The sequence below is a fragment of the Podarcis liolepis genome (genome assembly GCF_965112155.1).
Source record: "Podarcis liolepis genome assembly, chromosome: 1".
Classification (NCBI taxonomy): Eukaryota; Metazoa; Chordata; class Lepidosauria; order Squamata; family Lacertidae; genus Podarcis; species Podarcis liolepis.
Genome location: NC_139554.1, coordinates 62,729,927 through 62,748,903, shown reverse-complemented (window position 1 = coordinate 62,748,903; position 18,977 = coordinate 62,729,927). Strand labels below are relative to the sequence as shown.

The 18,977-nt window shown below is 39.4% G+C and overlaps 1 protein-coding gene across 1 annotated transcript in view; it reads left to right on the top strand.

Moving 5' to 3' along the window:
* LGR4 (leucine rich repeat containing G protein-coupled receptor 4) overlaps nt 1-18,417 on the top strand; it is an 84,806-nt gene extending 66,389 nt beyond the window's left edge. The window contains exons 6-18 of the mRNA XM_083463492.1: nt 575-646; nt 1,386-1,454; nt 1,942-2,013; nt 2,124-2,195; nt 5,332-5,400; nt 6,167-6,238; nt 7,044-7,109; nt 8,262-8,333; nt 9,743-9,814; nt 11,542-11,667; nt 13,270-13,382; nt 13,892-13,972; nt 15,068-18,417. Of these exons, the coding sequence (XP_083319618.1) occupies nt 575-646; nt 1,386-1,454; nt 1,942-2,013; nt 2,124-2,195; nt 5,332-5,400; nt 6,167-6,238; nt 7,044-7,109; nt 8,262-8,333; nt 9,743-9,814; nt 11,542-11,667; nt 13,270-13,382; nt 13,892-13,972; nt 15,068-16,344 (2,233 nt within the window). The 3' untranslated portion in view covers nt 16,345-18,417. The remainder of the gene's footprint in view (nt 1-574; nt 647-1,385; nt 1,455-1,941; nt 2,014-2,123; nt 2,196-5,331; nt 5,401-6,166; nt 6,239-7,043; nt 7,110-8,261; nt 8,334-9,742; nt 9,815-11,541; nt 11,668-13,269; nt 13,383-13,891; nt 13,973-15,067) is intronic.
* Nucleotides 18,418-18,977: the final 560 nt, after the last annotated feature.

Genomic DNA, 18,977 nt, shown 5'->3' with positions numbered 1-18,977 from the left:
AGGAATCTCATTGGCTGTTTATGGTTCACATGATCAATCCGTTTCAGTGATGGGTAGCAAGAAGCAGACGTGAATGAATTCTTGTAGAACTGTGATGTTTGCTTGGGTTGTGCAGGATCTTGTTCATGTGTTACAATCTGCTTGGCTTCCATGGGTCCCACTACAAAACTCAGATGATTTAAGTGGGATGGGTGTGGGAGATAGCACCCCTGCTATTCAAGGAGAAAAGACAAAATCTGGTCACTTTCTATACAGTCCCCTGGTAAGAGTAAGGTGTGCGCAAAAAAACAGAACTCTTCTATTGTCAATTTCAGAATCTGAAGGTAACCTCTATCACCTAGGAACTGCATTCTTAAGATGGGGAATGCAGGGTGGGGTTCAAAATCATTAGCTTGCCAGTTCTGCTACCTTGCTCAACAACAAAAGGGGGTTTGTGTATTAGCAACCTATCAGCCTGGATGTTCCTTGTGAGTGCAACACATTTTTTGCTATCAAGTAAAGCTATTTCTGGAACCTTAGCTCATACATAGTGATTCCTGTGGTTAATAGATTACCCCTTCTGCTTTTTTTCCAGGCATCTCCATAACAATAAAATAAAAACACTGGGACATCATTGTTTTGATGGATTAAACAACCTAGAAACCTTGTAAGTATCCTCCCTTTGGGGCTCTGTGATTGAATAAAGCACAGTACAAAAGACTTGATGGCATTGAATATTGAGATTAAGATTTGTTAAGGCTTTATAATTATGATGTTATGGTTATTAGTTGTATTTACTTACATATACAAATATGCTTAATGCTTTGTTGCACAACCCTGAGCTGGTCACATCACAACTTGCCTTTATTTCCCAAGGTTTCCAGTGTGGGCAGAACTTTTGGCAGCAGACCTGGGGGAAATTATCTTTAAAAAAAAAAAGTTTTCCAATATTATTCCAATAATAGCCCCATTATAACAATGCCAATTCATATCCAATTAATACAATTCTTAGTACAAATTGATCAAATACCAGATTATACATTTTAATTAAAGTAGCTCCCATGTGCTAGATTTGATGGCTTCCTAATTTTTTTTCCTGTGTTCCAAAATCTTATTAATTTCAGTTATGTTCCAGTTAAAATTGTAATTCTTTATAGAGCAGCTGCAATTTTGATGATTTCTATTTGTGTTACATTAAGTAATTTATAAAATACAATGTGTCTGTTTTAGATTGCTTTCAAATTGACAGTTATGTTTTTATAAATGTCTGATTATGAAGAAGCTCTGTGATTTCTCTAGTTCTGCTTGAAAAAAATTGTGCCAAAAAACTGGTTTATTTTTGTTTTACTTTGAGGAAATAGATTAATATCAAGCACTTCATATATTAAAGATGCTGTTCTTTTCAGAGACTTGAATTATAACAACATGGCAGAGTTCCCTGAAGCAGTAAAAGCACTTCCAAGCCTAAAAGAGCTGTGAGTATTATTGTGGCTTCCTTACGTATTTTGTTTTTTCTAACATAAAAACACAAAGCAAAACTCCAGGTTTAAAGATGTTGTCTCTCTCACTTTCTGGCAATCTAAAACGGGGAACAGCTTGTTTGGGGATCTTCCAGGTACTTTCCCTGAAAGCTACATGTTTTAATGAAAGCCTCTTGTCTTCTTACTCATGAAGATAGAATGAAACAATGTGCATGCAGTTTTCTTTGCAGTTAGATGTAAGCCTAATCCTGGCTTGCAGCATCTTGGCCAGTGTTTGGTCTAATGAGAGTTTCCATGTGGTGGGAGTCCACAGGGTGCCACCAAGCTTGCATGGAAGTTGTCCTTCATGTGAATTAGCATCTTCACATGGATAGCCTGTAACAGCCACCTCAATTCCTGTGATTGCAGTCACACTTTGCCACTCTTCATAAGACTCTGACCATTAAAGTGTTATCGTTCTTTCCCTAATTTTTGTTTTTAGGGGATTTCACAGTAATTACATTTCCGTGATCCCTGACAATGCCTTTGTAGGAAACCCACTTCTTCGTACTATGTAAGTTTTTTTTGTTTTTTAAAAAACCAGTGATTACCTTTTTTTGTTTAACGGATCAAGAAGTGATTATATGAACTGACAATTTGTCTTCTTAAATGTTTTCACTCTAGACATCTGTTTGATAACCCATTATCCTTTGTTGGGAACTCAGCTTTTCAAAACTTGTCAGATTTGCATTCCCTGTAAGTACCCTTGCGCTATAGTATGATTGTATCCTTTGTCAGCTCCATTAAAAAGTAACTATAAAAATCTTTTAATTGTATTATTATTATTATTATTAGACTTATATACTGCCCTTCATCCAAAGGCCACAAGGCGGTTTACAACATAAAAACACAAATTATATAACATAACAACAAAGAACAAACAGAAACACACACACCCCACAAAAAATATAGGTGCCTTTCCCCTCAACTGACTGGGGGAGGGGGTTCATAGTGGGCAGCCCCATCAACTCTTTTTCTGCTCTTGGCGTGTTCCTGTAACTATGTTATCTCTTGGAAGAGAAAAAGCCTGGAGCAAGACTAAAATAAGCACACTTTAAATCATTATAGTATGTTCCAGTTTTGTTGGTTTGTTTAGTAGTCTTAGGGAGGCTATTACGGGAAAGCTGGTAATGGTTTTGCTTACAGTGCAAAACCAGAAAACAACAACAAGAGCACTCCCAAATTTATAATTAACATCAACAGTGCTGATAATATCTGTTACACAAGAATGATGATGAATTAGCAATGGAGTTGCAAGACTAAAGTTGTGCAGTAAAGACCACTGGGGAAAGCACCATCAGCTAAGATACAGGGAGAGTATGTTTGCAGCATGAAGAAACATGTATGATGTATGATGTATGAAACATTGGAGAAACATGTATGATCTAAAAGATCTATAAGTTCTGTAGTTTAACTGCTATAGTGCATGGCTTAATAGAAGTTTGGCAAATACTTAATCACATAAATTGTTTGACAGCACCCTAATGTATATATTTTATACAAAAGCCATTGATTTCCCTGCTAAATTATTGCTTTAAATGGTTGATACCAAATGCTGTAGGCAGGCAGTATTTAACAATCTCCAGCAGCTGCAGACCTAGTGCTAAGACCTTATAGAGCAGGGGTCAGCAACCTTTTTTAGCCATGGGCCAGTCCACCGTCCCTCAGACCAGGTGGTGGGCTGGACTATATTTTGAAGAAAAAAATATGAACGAATTCCTATGCCTCACAAATAACCCAGAGATGCATTTTAAATAAAAGCACGCATTCTACTTATGTAAAAATACCAGGCAGGCCCCACAAATAACCCAGAGATGCATTTTAAATAAAAGGACACATTCTACTCATGTAAAAACATGTTGATTCCGGGACCGTCCGCGGGCCAGATTGAGAAGGTGATTGGGCTGGATCCAGCCCACAGGCCTTAGGTTGCCTGTGCCTGTTATAGAGTAATGTCAACTCATTATGTATTCTGTACACCAGAACCCTTTCAGACACTGTTTATGTTCATGACTAATGGTGGAAGCCGATGCTGCCATTCCATTTAAGTAGTGGCTTTTGATCCGGCAGCCACCTCTGCTAATGTAAGAGAAGAGGAGGTGATTCCTCCCTCCTTGCTGCAGCCTCTGTGCCCCACTTCCCTGAAAAATTGTTCCTGGGGGATCCCTAGAACAGCATGGAAGCAGGAAGGAAGGGGAATCTGAGAAAGTCCTCTCTTCCCTTGTTCCATTAGCAGAGGCACTTGCTGGATCAAAATCCTTTTTTGCAAGTGGAATTGAAGTATTGGATCCCTTTCCTTAATCCATGCAATCAATCTGTAGTAACTGGGGGGGAAATATTGTGCAACTGCTGTTCCTGTATGTTACATTATGCCGTTCTTCTGCGTGACTTGGTTTAACTGTACTTGACTCTTACATCCACAACTCCATTGCTGCTACACTATTCTGTCTCTTCTGTGAACTGGATTTTATTGGCCATTGGTTATCCTGATGATTAATTGAGGGTGATGCCTTCATTGTTGTTTTCCTGTGCTTGCTTGTGAGCAGTCTGTTTTCTCCTCTTCGCTTTTCCTTATTGTTCTTTCCCTTGCAAAACCCCACGGTTGTAAATCGGTCATATATTTTGGTATGTTTCCATAAGCTCATCTTGGTGCACACACCCTTTGAAAACATAAGCCTTGGAGATTTGATCAAACAAACCCTTGCAAGTCTTTGCTAAACTGAGAAATGCATTTCAATCACAGTGTGCTTTTTGTACTGCCACCTCAGGGTGACTTCCAATTTAGAGTAAAAATGGGATTTGGCTTAGATGAGTCTCACAGCTTCACTTAATCTGAGACCTAATGTGTCTTGGTTGTATTACTTGGCAGTGACCATGGCGCAAATGTGGTCATTCTTTAGAAGTGCTGTGCTCTGTTTGTAGGTTTCTTGTGTTTGCTAAATATTTTTGAATAAAAGAAAAGCTCATCTTCCTCATTCCGGTATTAAATTCTCAGAAAGGATGTAGTAGGGCCTACACCAGAGGAAAAGGCAGAGTAGAGGTGGGGAACCTTTTGTCACAGAGGCCCACTTTCCCTTGACAGGGGTGGGAGGAATCCTTGGGGTCTGCACACTGCTGGTGGCTGCAGACATAGAATGTTTACACATAGCATTCATCCCCCCCCTCTGCATTACTTACTTACCACTTTCTCTTTCTGCTCTCTCACAAATCCACACATGTGAATTTAACATGTACGTCAGTGTCTTGACTGTGAGCTAGGAAGCTGTCTTGGCAACCAATCATAGTATCAGCGACAGAGCAGTCCATTGGCAAGAGTTCAGATTTTGAACATAATTCTGAGTAGATGACAAACACATTTTTCAATATTTTGTGTGGGTTGTTCCCCCCCCCCAAAAAAAAAATAAAAGCCTTTGTAAACCATTTAATATTTCAAACATTTCTAAGCTGTGCTTAGAGATTTGTACATTGAGATGTGATGCAAATGTCATTAAATCTAGCACGGATAAATGTAAGTGGAAATGAGATTAGATTGGTATGAACCTTTAATGAAAACCTCTATTCACATAGCACATATCATTGGCTATGTATGACCTCCAATGCTGTGCCTCAGTAGGCCTCTGAATACCAGTTGGTGGGAATCACAAATGAGGAGAGTATGTACTATTGTACTCAAGACCTAATTTCAGGCTTCCCAGCAGCATCTGGAAGGCCACTTTGAGAACCAGATACTGGACTTGATGGGCCTTTGGCCTGACCCAGCAGGGCTCTTCTTGTGTTCCTTCTATCCACTAAAGCAACAGTGTGTGTCATTGTATTTCTTCTTCTTCTTCAGGGTCATTCGTGGCGCCAGCATGGTACAGTGGTTTCCTAACTTAACAGGAACCACCAATCTGGAAAGCCTGTAAGTATCTTCTATCAAACTCTATTAAGGAACAATAACTAATTCTAATGGTTAGATTCTCTTTTAAGGAGAACATTTAAAATTAGTTTTATTGCTGAGTTTTGGAGATTGGACATCCTTATTCATATGTTTATGTCACATGAGCCCATTTCAGGCATACTACCTCCCATGCAGTTAGCATTATGTGCAAGGGAGAGTGGGAATTAATCCATTTGCTTCCTCCCCTCATGTGGGGAGCTTTCCTGTACAGAAAAGGTTCCCTGCTGCAGAAGTTCCTTTCCCAGCACATGAAAATCACATGAAGCCAGGAACATGATGGAGGTGGACGGGGCCAGTGAGTTCATTCTCACTCTCCTCATTGGATGAAGCTTGGAAACCTGAAGAAGTCTAAACTTTATCTAAGCTTAGGGTATCCAGTTAGTTGGAGAGAAAGCAAAGCATATGTAATTCTTCCTAATGATGTAGGATATGCACATGGTTAAGCCTAACATCGTTGTTTTTAAAATACTTTTCTGAAAGAGCAAATGAAAAAATGCTATCACTGTTTCTTTAACTATTGCCCTATTTTTAATCTGTTTCAGTTTTGTTGAATCAACACTGCTAGGGCATTAGTCAAAGGCACATGTATTTAAAAAAATGTCCTTTACTATGTTCAGAAATAAGTGATTGAGTCCTAACGTTCTAGGATAGTTGCGTCTTCATTTTAATAATTCTGGCAATTATTATGAATCAAAGTTCATTCACATGCTTCTGTTTTATTAAACAGGACTTTTACAGGCACCAAAATAAGCAGCATTCCCATTGATCTATGCCAAGAACAAAAACTGCTTCGGACTTTGTAAGTAGAAACCTCTTGGTCCTACTATAAAACCACAAAAGTAGAATATACAATTTATATCAATGTTTGTTAGCACATCCCTTATAAAGAGCAGCATGTGCTACAGATTTTATTTGAGGGAAATGGAGCATAATAACCCAAAAAGTCAGAATTGAGCATGTCAGTTTAAAACCACGCAGATCAGACATCCCTGCTATGAGTCATTTGTTTCGGTTGCCTTGTTTTCACATCACTCTAAGCCAAACTGGAGCTTACTGGGACCGCATGAATGGGCAGGCTCTTGTAGAGACTTGCTAACTCCCTGGTCTGTGTGCTGCTGCATCCTCTTAGGGATGCAAATGCCCCCCTCCTGCTCATCAGTTTGAGCCTCTGTTAAAAAAGGAGGGAACAATAATCCTTCACTGCTGATCTGCAGACATCAGCTCAGGATAGGTGGCCTGTGCATGTGTATATGGTGTGTGTGAATGCAAGAGTGTGGAGTGGCTAAACCCACTACTGATACACAGCTCCTGGAGAGTTGACTAGTGGTGACTGCAGACCTTATGAATTTGAGACTTTAGTTTCAATTGCTTTTGTAAACTTCCTGATCACATCCCACATCTATACTATCTTTTAAGCTGAAGTTGTTCGAAAAACTTCAGAGAAGGCAGTCCACTTTCTTTGGAAAACAGCTAGTGGGGAAATAGATTGTTATAAGAATGTTGGGAGAGGAAGATTGACCATATATTTGTGACCCTGAATTAGAAGCAGTATACCTTCATACAAAATGATAAAAGTAACCTTTTCCTTTTGTTTCCTTTACAAGGGATTTATCTTATAACAACATAAAACAACTTCCAAGTTTTAAAGGTTGCAGTTCCCTGGAAGAAATGTGAGTATAGAGCACTGCCAGTCTAATCTGATTCCCTCCCCGCCCCCACCCCCACCCCCGCGCCTGAATCTGTGCCACCAGAAATGAAACTCTATAGTTTGTCTACAACTGATAGCAAGAGGACAGTATTTCAAAACAGGCATTCCTTGTTTTTGCCCTAAGTTAATGTTTTGTGACCAGAGTGGGAAGTGTACAAAGTGGTGATAGATGTTAAGTCCTCTCATTACTTCATTGCCTTTTGCTGCATTTCTACTTCTCTTTTGTCATTCTTGCTTCCTCCTCGCTCTCTATTTGCCCCAGTGGCTTCTAGACCTTGGCCTTTATTCAATTTTCAACTTGTGTCTGGGTGGTGTGTGTGTGTGTGTGTGTGTGTGTGTGTGTGTGTGTGTGAAGCAACTGTTGAGGCCCCTTTATCTTGTGCTTCTTGCTACATTTGCTGATGTTGTGGTATCATAAGAGTTGGGGGGAACCTTTTAGGACATATAATATAAATGCCCTACCTGATGCACAAAATCCAGAGCTCAATGATCCCCAACAAATGTCCAAGCTCTGTTTGAAGGTCTCCAGTAACAGAGAGCCCACCACCCCTCTATGTAAAATTGTTTCCATTGTCAAACTACTCTTACCACCAAATCTGTCCTCTTGAAACTTAAGCTGTTGGATGTAGCTCTGCCCTCTGCAGAAGCAGAGAATAAATCTTTGCCCTTTATGGAGGGTGCTTAAAAAAACCCACAACCCAGCTTCACAGAACTTGTTACCTGTCTTCATTGATTTCCTCTGAACCCATTCAATTTGTCTACCTACTTCTTCAAGTCTGCTGCTCTGAGCAGGAGACAGTACTCCAGTTGAGATCTAACTAGTGTGGTTTTGCAATAAGCTCCAAGTCCACTTCATGCTATTACTGTGTTGCTAAATCAGACTTTCGCCTCATATCTTGCTTTATGCTCTCTTCCTTGAACTCCTTCTGTTTCTTTCTTCCCCTCCTGCCTTTCTTTTGGTCTTCCACAGTGTCTTTCACTTAATCATTCATTAATAATATGATGTTAATAAGTTAAAAGTGGGGGTTGTTCCTGTCAGGATAGAATGCAGTGTCATGACGGTGCTGCCTTTTGGTGAAAATCCTCCTCTGTGTAACTAATTTCCATATTTCAGATCTTTGCAGCATAATCAAATTGAAGAAATCAAAGATGATATATTCCAGGGGCTGACTTCTCTACGTACCCTGTGAGTCTATTCTCTTTACAAATGCTTTTATTTTAAGTGAAATGTTGGAAACTAACAGTTGCATTCAATGTTGCTAGTCAACGTACAGTTAACCACAGCAAGGCAATCATTTGTAAAATAGCTCTCAGCCCAACCGATCCAGCACTCCTCAAAATGTTTCATTTTATTTTGTCCCTCCTGTCCCAATGCTTAATTTAGGCATCTCCCACACATATGCACTCCTTTCTCCTCCAATTTAAAACCACATCCACAAATCAGTAAAGCCATATGGTTTGCTGAAATGTCACCATAGACAGGAGGCAGCCTTCAGATGGGTTTTATCCACTTCTAGTTCTGAGCTCACATAAGTGCCATAGTTTATTTCCCCTTAAAAATAAATTAGAATGAGATTAGTATTTCATCCGTTATATTGTAAGCCACTTTGAATGCATGTTGCGTATGTGGCAGTTACATACCAAAACAAACTTTATAAAATTTATGTTAATTGTTGCATGGGTGTATTGGTTTAAATTCACCCTAGAAAATTGGGGGGAGAAGGAGGCTGCAGTATTGATGGCAGGACAGTGGCCAGGAAGTGGGTGCTGTAGGACTTGCAAAGATCACTGGGGTGAGAGCTTGCTTAGGTAAGATACTGCAAGTTTTTGATGAGAGAACACAGAAGTGGATCACTGTTTGGGAACAACAGATGCTGTATTGCAGAGTGGATCTGCCCCATTCATTACACAGAATAACAAACCTAAAACAATAAACAAGCAATACTAATCTTAAAACAATAAGGTAATCACAGTATTAGGCAGCAAAATGAATTGCAAAGGGCCCTCAGAGTTGCAAAGGGCCCTCTCCCACATCTTCATATAAAGTATAGATCCTGAAAGTGGGAGGGGAGCCTCTGTGAAAGATCTTAATCCAATAGGTCATGCCAAACTGGGAGGGGGAGCTAATATCTCAGAAGACAGAATTAGGATTCAATATGACCTTAACTGATTGGAAAACTGGGCCGTAGCAAAATGAATTTCAGTACTGAATGTAAGGTTATTCCTTATCAGGGTCAAGGATTTGTCTCAGGGAAGAGAGGTAATGACATGGAGTCATCTGAAATCAAATTTAGGTAGCTGGGGCTGGCACCTGGAGAAAAGAGAGCAAGTAGACCTTTATAGTGCCATACTGGAAGGCCATGGTCCACCAAGCCTTGTTTCTCAGTTTTCCAGTGAATAAAATGCCCTTAAGAGAACAGTGTCAAGAAAATTGGTCATTATGACATTGTAAAATACAGTTAAGTTGCAAGTTATTTATGTTTGTTAGAAATTTAGTATGACCTGAAACACAAAGTAATCACTGAAGTGCAAACAATAGCCATTTAGGCATGTCAGTATAAATCACTAACACAATAGCACCTCTTTAAATTGCAGTGATCTCAGCAGAAATTTGATCCACCGAATTGACAAGGAAGCATTTACTATGCTGGGTGCTATTACCAACCTGTAAGTAGACCATTTTTAGAACAGTGCAAGTACCATTTCTCCTTCTCGAAAATATCCACTTCTATTTCCCATAATGCCTTAAACCCTTATTCAGCTGGCATCCTGAAAGAGCAAAAAGTACCATGTTCCTGCAGCATACAAGAAAACCAGCTACTCACATCACAGCTTGATGTGTGTTGGTGTAAAAAGAATGCCACTCAGCCTGTGAAACATAGAGTGATTTTGGTCTTCTCTCGCTTCTTGATCCCCTTTGTATGCAGCTCCCGTATTTGCAAAAAAAATACACAAAAAACAACCAAAAACAGAAACAGTGAGTGAGTCATTTCCAGGGAACTTCCAAAGTCATTCAATATCTTGACTTTGCATATGGAACAACCAAGCCGAATACGATTTGTAGTGGAGTTTTATACAAATATTAGTATGCATTCACATTTTTAGCAACCTGGAGAAATGAAGAGCATTTCTGTGACTGTTGCGTGCATAAGACTGGAAGGAGAGCCCTGCTGGATCAGACTAAAAGGTCCAACTAGTCCTGCACCCTCTTTCCTAATGTTGCTTCCCAGATGCCTCTGGGAAGCTGACAATCCGAGCATGAAGGCAATATCCCTCCCCTGTTGCTGCTTTCTCCCATCAGCTGGTTTTCAGGGCCACAAAGTTGTTGAAACAAGAAGCTGTACATACCATCTTGAATAATAGCCACTGATAGACCTTTCTATGAATTTGTCTAATCGCCTTTTCAAGCAATTGAAGCTGGTGGCCATCACAACATCTTCTGGCAGCAAATTCCATAAATTATTTGCTATGAGAAATACTTCGTTTTGTCTGGTGGGAGTTTCAGGATGATATTCTTCATTGGGTGACCCAATGGGTGAGAAGGGAGAAAAATGTCTGCCTCCACATCATGCTTAATTTACTTCTGTCGTGCCCCTCCCCTTATGCTGCTACTCCTAGTCTTTCTGTCTTCTGTTTAGTGACTACTGCATCTAGACGAATACCTGCATCGGGCAGCTGTGCTTTGCTAAGCTGGCAACTTGGCTTGGCCTGTAACAGCCATTCCCTTTTGAAATAGCTGCATAGGAAGATAATAGATATTTAAAAGCCAGCTTCCAGATTCGTCTGAAGATGGTGATGGCTGGGTTAACATTTCTGTTGACATTTGGAAAATCTAGAAAAAGGTGCAACAAAGGGAAGAGCATTGTATCTCAAAGGAGGAGACCCAGGTTCAATTTCCTGCTCAGACATGAAGCTTACTGGGTGACCTTGGGCAGATCTCCATTTTTTTTATTACTAGAACATTTATATCCAACCTTTCCTCCAAGGACCTCAAGGTGCTGTACTTTTCTCCTCCTCTGTCTATCTTCACAACACCCACGAAGGGTAGAGTAGGCTTAGGAGACTGTAGGATTTTGAACCCTAGTCTCCCAGGTCATAGTCCAACACTTTAAGCACTATATCACATTGCCTCTGCTCCTCTCATCATCTCTCAGTTGAACTTGCTTCTCAGGACTGTTATGGGCTATCATCACTTATGATACCCTAAGGTTATTTTTGGAGGAAGGGAATATTGATTGTACAATACTGCTTAGAGATCCAGCAGCAGAGTGTTCCACTCATCCAGCAAGCAAAATGGCTAGATATCTTTTTAATTTTAGATTTGCATATTCAAGTATTTAAAATTTATGTGGTCTATTTTCCCCTCACACTTGGTTTTTCTGTCATCCTTTTAGAGATTTAAGTTTCAATGCATTGACTTCATTTCCAACTGGAGGCCTGGCTGGGTTAAACCAGCTTAAACTTGTAGGCAATACAGAACTGAAAGAAGCTTTGGTGGCAAAGGACTTTGTAAAACTCAGGTAAGTCAGTAACTGGGTCAATACACCCTGGATTTATCTTACTGCCCCAAAATAAAGTCAATCCAGCTGGCAGTTGCTCTTGCATTTCTCATTAGTAGGGCTGTGCGGTAAACCAAATACATTTAACTTCCACATAGAAAACTATGGCTTCTATATGATGACTAAATCCAGTGCTCACCTGGAGCAAAGATCTTTGTCCAATCTGCCATTATAGGAAGCTCTACCGCAAGCTACAATAGAACAAATCTACACTGGGCTTACCCACCTCTTCAGACTTTCATCAAAACGAATTGCCCATCATTGCTTTACAGAAAAAAATACTGTTTTTTAAAAAATCTCTTCAGCTGCTCTTTATTCCTTTACACCCTTTTTCATCCCTCTGTTTTTTTAAAAAAAAACACTTTTTGTTCTAGTATTTTAGAAGAATGGCTGGCTGTAAATATTGAACATTGACATTTGCACACCATAGATTTTTGGATGTAAGCACAATTATTGGATGTGGTGAGGTTACATTATATTTGTCAAATAAAAGAAGTAGTTTCAAAGTCCGTTGTTTCTGCTTGGTGTACTATGGCAAGCAGCCTGTGTACCAGCCTACTATACATGAAGATAATCAGAATAAATAAATAAATTAAAAAATTGTCCAGTAGCACCTTAGAGACCAACTAAGTTTGTTCAGGGTATAAGCTTTCGTGTGCATGCACGCTTCTATAATCAGAATAGATATTGTTCTTAGTTCTTCCTTGACTGAAGTTAGGTTGGTAGAGATGAGGAGCAGAATTCTTGGTAGTTATACCCTCATTTTAGAAATCCCTTATCAGAGAAGTCTACCATGCTTGGTTTTTCCACATCTTCTGAAAATTACTGAATGCTAGCAGGCATTCTGAGAGTAAAGCACATGCTCTTAAGCTGATCTAGTATCTCCCCAGCACCCCATCAATAGCAGTTTTATAGTTTTTATGGTGGTATAGTGGCAATATTTTAAATATTTTAATTAGTTTGCATTTTTATTTGGCATTAACTTTATAGTTGCAAGCAACTTTTTAAAATATGTCAGGACCCTTCATCTAGATACATGATTCTTTCTGGCACATCCTTAAGTTGGATGAGAGACAGGGGCAATGCAGGAAATCCAGACAGGCAAGCCAGAAGGATTTCATATAAACAAAATTAACAGTGAGGATGACAGGCGTGTGCTTAGTGCTGTGTTTGCCTGGGAATTCACTTGCGCAACAGTGTTGCTCTCCAGGCAGCTTGATGAATGTTCATTTCAGCATGCACAGGTAATAGCACGATTGCTTGTAACATCTTGCTTGCCTTAAGATGACAACATTTTAACATAATGTTGGACTACAACCAGAGAAACTTCTTAGATCAGAGCTCATATAGAAAATGAATTCTACAGAAGGGTAGCTGGAACTTTCATAATCTCTCTCTCTCTAATATAAAACGTATTCTTCAGGAAATCTTATAATTAGCTTTAATCTGAAGCTTGTCTTCCTTAGAAGGTATTTTGAAAAGGAAAGCAGTCTCCAGCTCTGAGAGATGTTGTTTTATAAAGAAAAACAAATGTCAATTAAGAATTCCTGCTTGTATTTTCAGATCTCTTTCTGTTCCATATGCTTACCAATGCTGTGCTTTCTGGGGCTGTGACTCTTATTTAAATGCTAACACAGAAGATTCCAGTCACCAAGATTCAGTTGCACATGAGCGAGGTGAGTCCTCCAATATAGTAACAGTGTGTGAAAATGGTTCAAATTTTAGTGGGATTTAATGTTGCTAAGGGGAATATGTAGTATTTCGGTTTGCACAATTCTCACAGGGAGCTTTCAGCCTGCTCCAGTCTTCAAGGCTGATGGGGATCAGCATGGTTTATCCAATCATCACATCTTGCCTGCCACGATTTGGGTGTGTATGAGTGTGATACTTCCTCCCTCCACTCCCAGCACCAAAGCACAAACACAAAACTGCTCAATCATGCCATGATCTTCTGTGCTTCAAACTATGGGGAAGCATCCATTACATAACTTAATGAGAATTTGGAGTACCATCTAAGAGGACTTTGCAGGCTTTCTCCCCACCCTCAAGTAGACTTAAGATATTTTAATTTAATATGAAGCAAAAGTGTCAATTACAGGAATGTATTTTTAAGAGTCTAAGAACCACCCAGTGGTTTCCTATTTTAGTATTTCTCTAGGCCTAATCATCTGCCTCTTTAATCAAGGTGCACCGGAAGCAGATTACTTAAGCAGCGATAAGAATGAGGAACTTGGTCAGACAATAATTCACTGTACCCCCACAACAGGTAACTGGACTGTTCCCTACCTTAAATTTATCATCTGAATGTTTGCATTAAAGGTAGATAGAATTCACCAGTCTGGTAAACAATCTACTAATTGTGGTGAAATAATTCAGAAAAGATCTTCCTCCTCTTGTGTTGTGTACTGCTGTGTTATTATTTATTATTTTGTGGTTTTATCTTATGATTTTAGCGCCAATCATGCTTGTTTAAATTGAGGCACTTTTGTAGCCCACCCTAGGACCTTTGGGTGAAGGGTAGGGTTATAAGTACAATAAATAACATTGGGGATTTGGAATAACAAATCCACCATGACACTTTTGCAGGGTGTTGGAAAAGGTTATTATTGAAAGCTCTTTTCTAAGCTTACTATTCCTTAAACATGTCTGCATCACTCAGCTTGATTCCCTTTGTTTTCTACCTATTGGCATCTGTGTCCTGATTCGTATTGTGTCCTGATCAAGGGAAGAAATATTCTGCCTTGGTCAGACCACACCTAGAGTACTGTGTCCAGGTGTGGGCATCACAATTTAAGGAGGCTATTGATAAGCTGGAACGTGTACAGTGGAGAGCAACCAAGATGATCAGGGGTCTGGAAACCAGGCCTTATGAGGAAAAGTTGGGGGAATTGGGTATGTTTAAGCAGGATAAGAGGAGACGTATCTTCAAATATCACCATCTTCAAATATCTAAAGGGCTGTCACATGGAGGGTGGAGCCTAGCTTGTTTTCTCCTGCTCTGGAGAGTAGGACTCAAACCAATGGATTCAAGTTACAAGAAAATAGATTCCGACTAAATATCATGATAAGACTTTTTGGCAGTATGAGCTGTTTGACAGTGGAACAGACTCCCATGATATGTAGTGGACTGTTCCTTGGAGGTTTTTAAGCAGAGGTTGGGTGGCCATCTGTCATGGATGGCCTTTAGTTGAGATTTCTGCATTGTGGGGGGTTGGACTACATGACCCTTGGCGTCCCTTCAAACTCAACACATCTATGATTGTATGATTCTAACTAATGCCTATCTTACAATAGTGTTGAAATAGGTTAGCACTGACAATCTGGTATTTCTCACCATGATTTTTTCTTTGCTTTTTTTTAGGTGCTTTCAAGCCCTGTGAATACTTACTAGGAAGCTGGATGATCCGTCTTACAGTCTGGTTTATTTTTTTGGTTGCCTTGTTCTTCAACATGCTTGTCATGTTAACTATATTTGCTCCCTGTACTTCACTGCCTTCCTCTAAACTATTCATAGGCTTGATTTCTGTCTCTAACTTATTTATGGGGGTCTACACTGGCATATTAACTTTCCTGGATGCAGTTTCTTGGGGAAGGTTTGCTGAATTTGGTATCTGGTGGGAAACTGGCAGTGGCTGTAAAGTTGCTGGGTTTCTGGCCATCTTCTCTTCAGAAAGTGCCATTTTTTTCCTGATGCTAGCAGCCATTGAGCGGAGCTTATCTGCAAAGGAAATAATTAAAAAGGGTAAAAGCAATAATCAGAAACAATTTCGAATTGCAGCTATTTTTGCTTTCCTGTGTGCACTTGTAGCAGGATGCTTACCACTTTTCCATAAGGGAGAGTATTCTGCATCACCTCTCTGCCTGCCCTTTCCCACTGGAGAAACTCCTTCCCTAGGGTTCACCGTTACATTAGTGCTCCTAAACTCATTAGCCTTTTTGCTCATGGCTATTATTTATATCAAACTTTACTGCAACTTGGAAAAGGAAGACCTCTCTGAGAACTCACAGGCTAGCATGATTAAACATGTTGCTTGGCTGATCTTCACCAACTGCATCTTTTTTTGCCCGGTTGCATTTTTCTCCTTTGCTCCGCTCATCACTGCAATTTCTATTAGCCCTGAAATCATGAAGTCTGTCACTCTAATATTTTTCCCATTGCCTGCTTGTTTGAATCCAGTTTTGTACATCTTCTTCAATCCCAAATTTAAAGAAGATTGGAAATTACTGAGATGGCACATCACCAAGAAAAGTGGGACTGGAACAGTTGCTGTCAATACTCAAGGTGGCTGTGGGGCGCAGGATTTTTACTATGACTGTGGCATGTACACACATCTGCAGGGCAACCTTACCATGTGTGAATGTTGTGAATCACTACTTATATCAAAGCCTGTGCCATGTAAACACTTAATAAAATCCCACAGTTGTCCAGCTCTGACAGTAGTGCCTTGCCAAAGGCCAGATGGCTATTGGTCAGATTGTGGTACCCAGTCTGCTCATTCTGATTACGCTGATGAAGAGGACTCTTTTGTGTCTGACAGTTCAGATCAAGTACAGGCCTGTGGACGTGCCTGTTTTTATCAAAGCAGAGGTTTCCCATTGGTTCGCTATGCCTACAACATCCCAAGGATTAAAGACTGAAAGACTTTACTGCAAAGCATGTGATTAAAGAGGAGGAAGTGTGATGCTTCAAAGACCATGGCTGTTCTGACCTTTTACCTGGAAGCACTTTTATAACCATCACCTGATGTTAGTTAAAAACAAGGGATGTAGGCAGTGAATGTCTTGAACAATGTATTTTAAATAAGAGCTGTTGCTCTTAATGTAAATAATTGGAAAACCAAAATTTATAATCCCATTGTTTTTTACTCTTTTTTCCAAGCAATTATGTATTACATTCTTAGGCTATTTTTCCATGTTGTTATCCAATTGTAACTTACTGCTCCTGTTGTGATGTGAATTCTGCCAACTTTTCTAGTTAAGCACAATACAACAGAAAGCAGTTAACACACACACACACAAATATTTTTAAATGTGACTTTATTATAACAAGGGAAAAAATGTTGCTAACTTTTGTATAGCATTTCTGACTGAATCTCAGGACATTTTACTGCAGGGCCAAAAGAAGAGAGTACTCTTCCCAAATGCAACTGTGAGACAAATACGGGAAAAGCATGCTATGTTTTCATAATTTAACCTGTAGCTAACTTTGCCTGGAATGAAAACGTTTATTTCAGTAAAATACTTTAAACCCCTCTTAATAGAATCTGAACAGTTTGGTTGAATAGCCTTTCAGATCAGATACTGCTTGATAGCAAATGAGAACTTTGGGCTTTTGCTTGCTGGACAAACTTCAACATGTGTTTTGCCAGATTTGTGCTGTGTGGTCTCAAAGGGCTAGATCCAGACTTCACTGTCCACAGATAGAAAGGCTGCTTGCATACACAGGCAGTTTTTTATCCAAGTGTTCCACTAGTAACGGCAGAGTTTGCAGATTTCTCCCCTCTACCTGCAGCCCCCAGTGCCAGCTTCCACACTATTCTGAAGGATCCCCTAACCCTTGGCAATACTGTGGAATGTATTGCGGGGGGATGGAGGGAATTGGCAAAAGTCACCCCTTCCATACACCCCTTGCCCCAAATGCTGTCAGGAGAATCCCCTGAGCATAACTCTGTTCAGAGGTTGCTTTTGCCATTGCTCTGACCCTACAAACTCTACGGTGAATATAGCACTTATCAAAAGTTGCGGAATATCTACATACATAATTGGGGGTTGCCTAATGCACACCCAGAGCATTTTTGACATAGAAGACAACAGGATAACCACTATCACCTGAGAGAACCTCAGTTTTGGGATTGTGCCATGTGTCTCGAGAGAGCAAAAAATGTGTGACATGAACAGCCACTGAGAGGTAGAAATGAACATGCTCTTCAGGAAGGGAAATGTTTGAGGTGAAATCATAGTACATAGTACTTTGCAATAATAATAATAAGGTTATTTGGAGTAAAAGATTGGGATGTTCACAAACTTCGAAACAAGGCATGTAAGGAGTCCCACAACGCTAGGAATTTCTGCTTTGATGCTATTTTACAGTTATGTGGAAATGGATTATCTTGCATTAAAGTGGGGGAAGGGCATGGCAGGTTGAATAATTGCATCTTTAGATGTGAGACCCTGATCGTTTCATAATTATAAGGAGCGATCCTTGATATATGCCCTTAAACTGAAGTCTGAGCAGCATAGTATGAATGCATAATCAAACTAAATCTTACATATTTTGGAAGAAAATGTTAAGTTGATCGCAATTCCACTGCCATACCAGTAATTCTGGCATAATTTTTACTAAATGATTAAAACTAGATTGCAGTTAGGAAAATTAAACTGTACATAATGTGCATAAAAAGTCTTTTCTTTGTATTGTAAATTATTTGATAGAACACATGATGGGAAACATGGCTTCAGTGCATTTTGTTAATTAAGGCTACCTCCTGAAATATAACAGCTGCCAGTAGCAGAATGTTTAAATTGTGGTTTATATACTTTTTTGCATTGTAAATAAACATTGGTTGTACATTGTTGTTGTAATAAAACCAGAAGCTTTGTATATCGAAATTATTTAGCTTGTACAAAATATGGGATGCTATCAATCTCGTATACTGTAATTTTTGTAAGCCTAAATCATTCATAGTAAAATCAAAGAAAATCAAAAAGCAAGAGAGAAGTATCCTAGAGTTTTGTGTGTTTATACTTTATACCTCTTAAATTCAACTTACAGGTTTAAAATGAAAATTCCTGCTGGAAATACTTAATTTATGGTGTGCATGAGTAGTGCTAACTTTGTAATGTTGCTATTGGTTAGGAAACAAACAAAACTTGCCCACAGATGCCAAAATCAACCAGTGTGATAAATATTCACCCTAACCCAGAGTGCTGTCTGTGCTAAGATGCATAGAATTGTAATGTTTGCTTTCCTGGCCATTACTACAGATATATTTGGTGCATGTAGAACTGCTATCTCTATTAGAGTGACTGGGGAAGCCTGTTTTGTGCAATAGCTCTACATGTGTGTTGAAATCTCTTCTATCTGCAAGGATTAGTTTCTGCTACAAAAAGTAGCATTTGAAAATGATATTGCCAACTGAAATGAGGCTCAGTTGTGTAACTACCAAATCAATTTTAAGTTTAAATTCTTAGTTTATAATAGGATGTTATGAATGTTGGAATCTTTTAAAAGGTGTTATATTAAACATACACACATATACACTGAATATGTT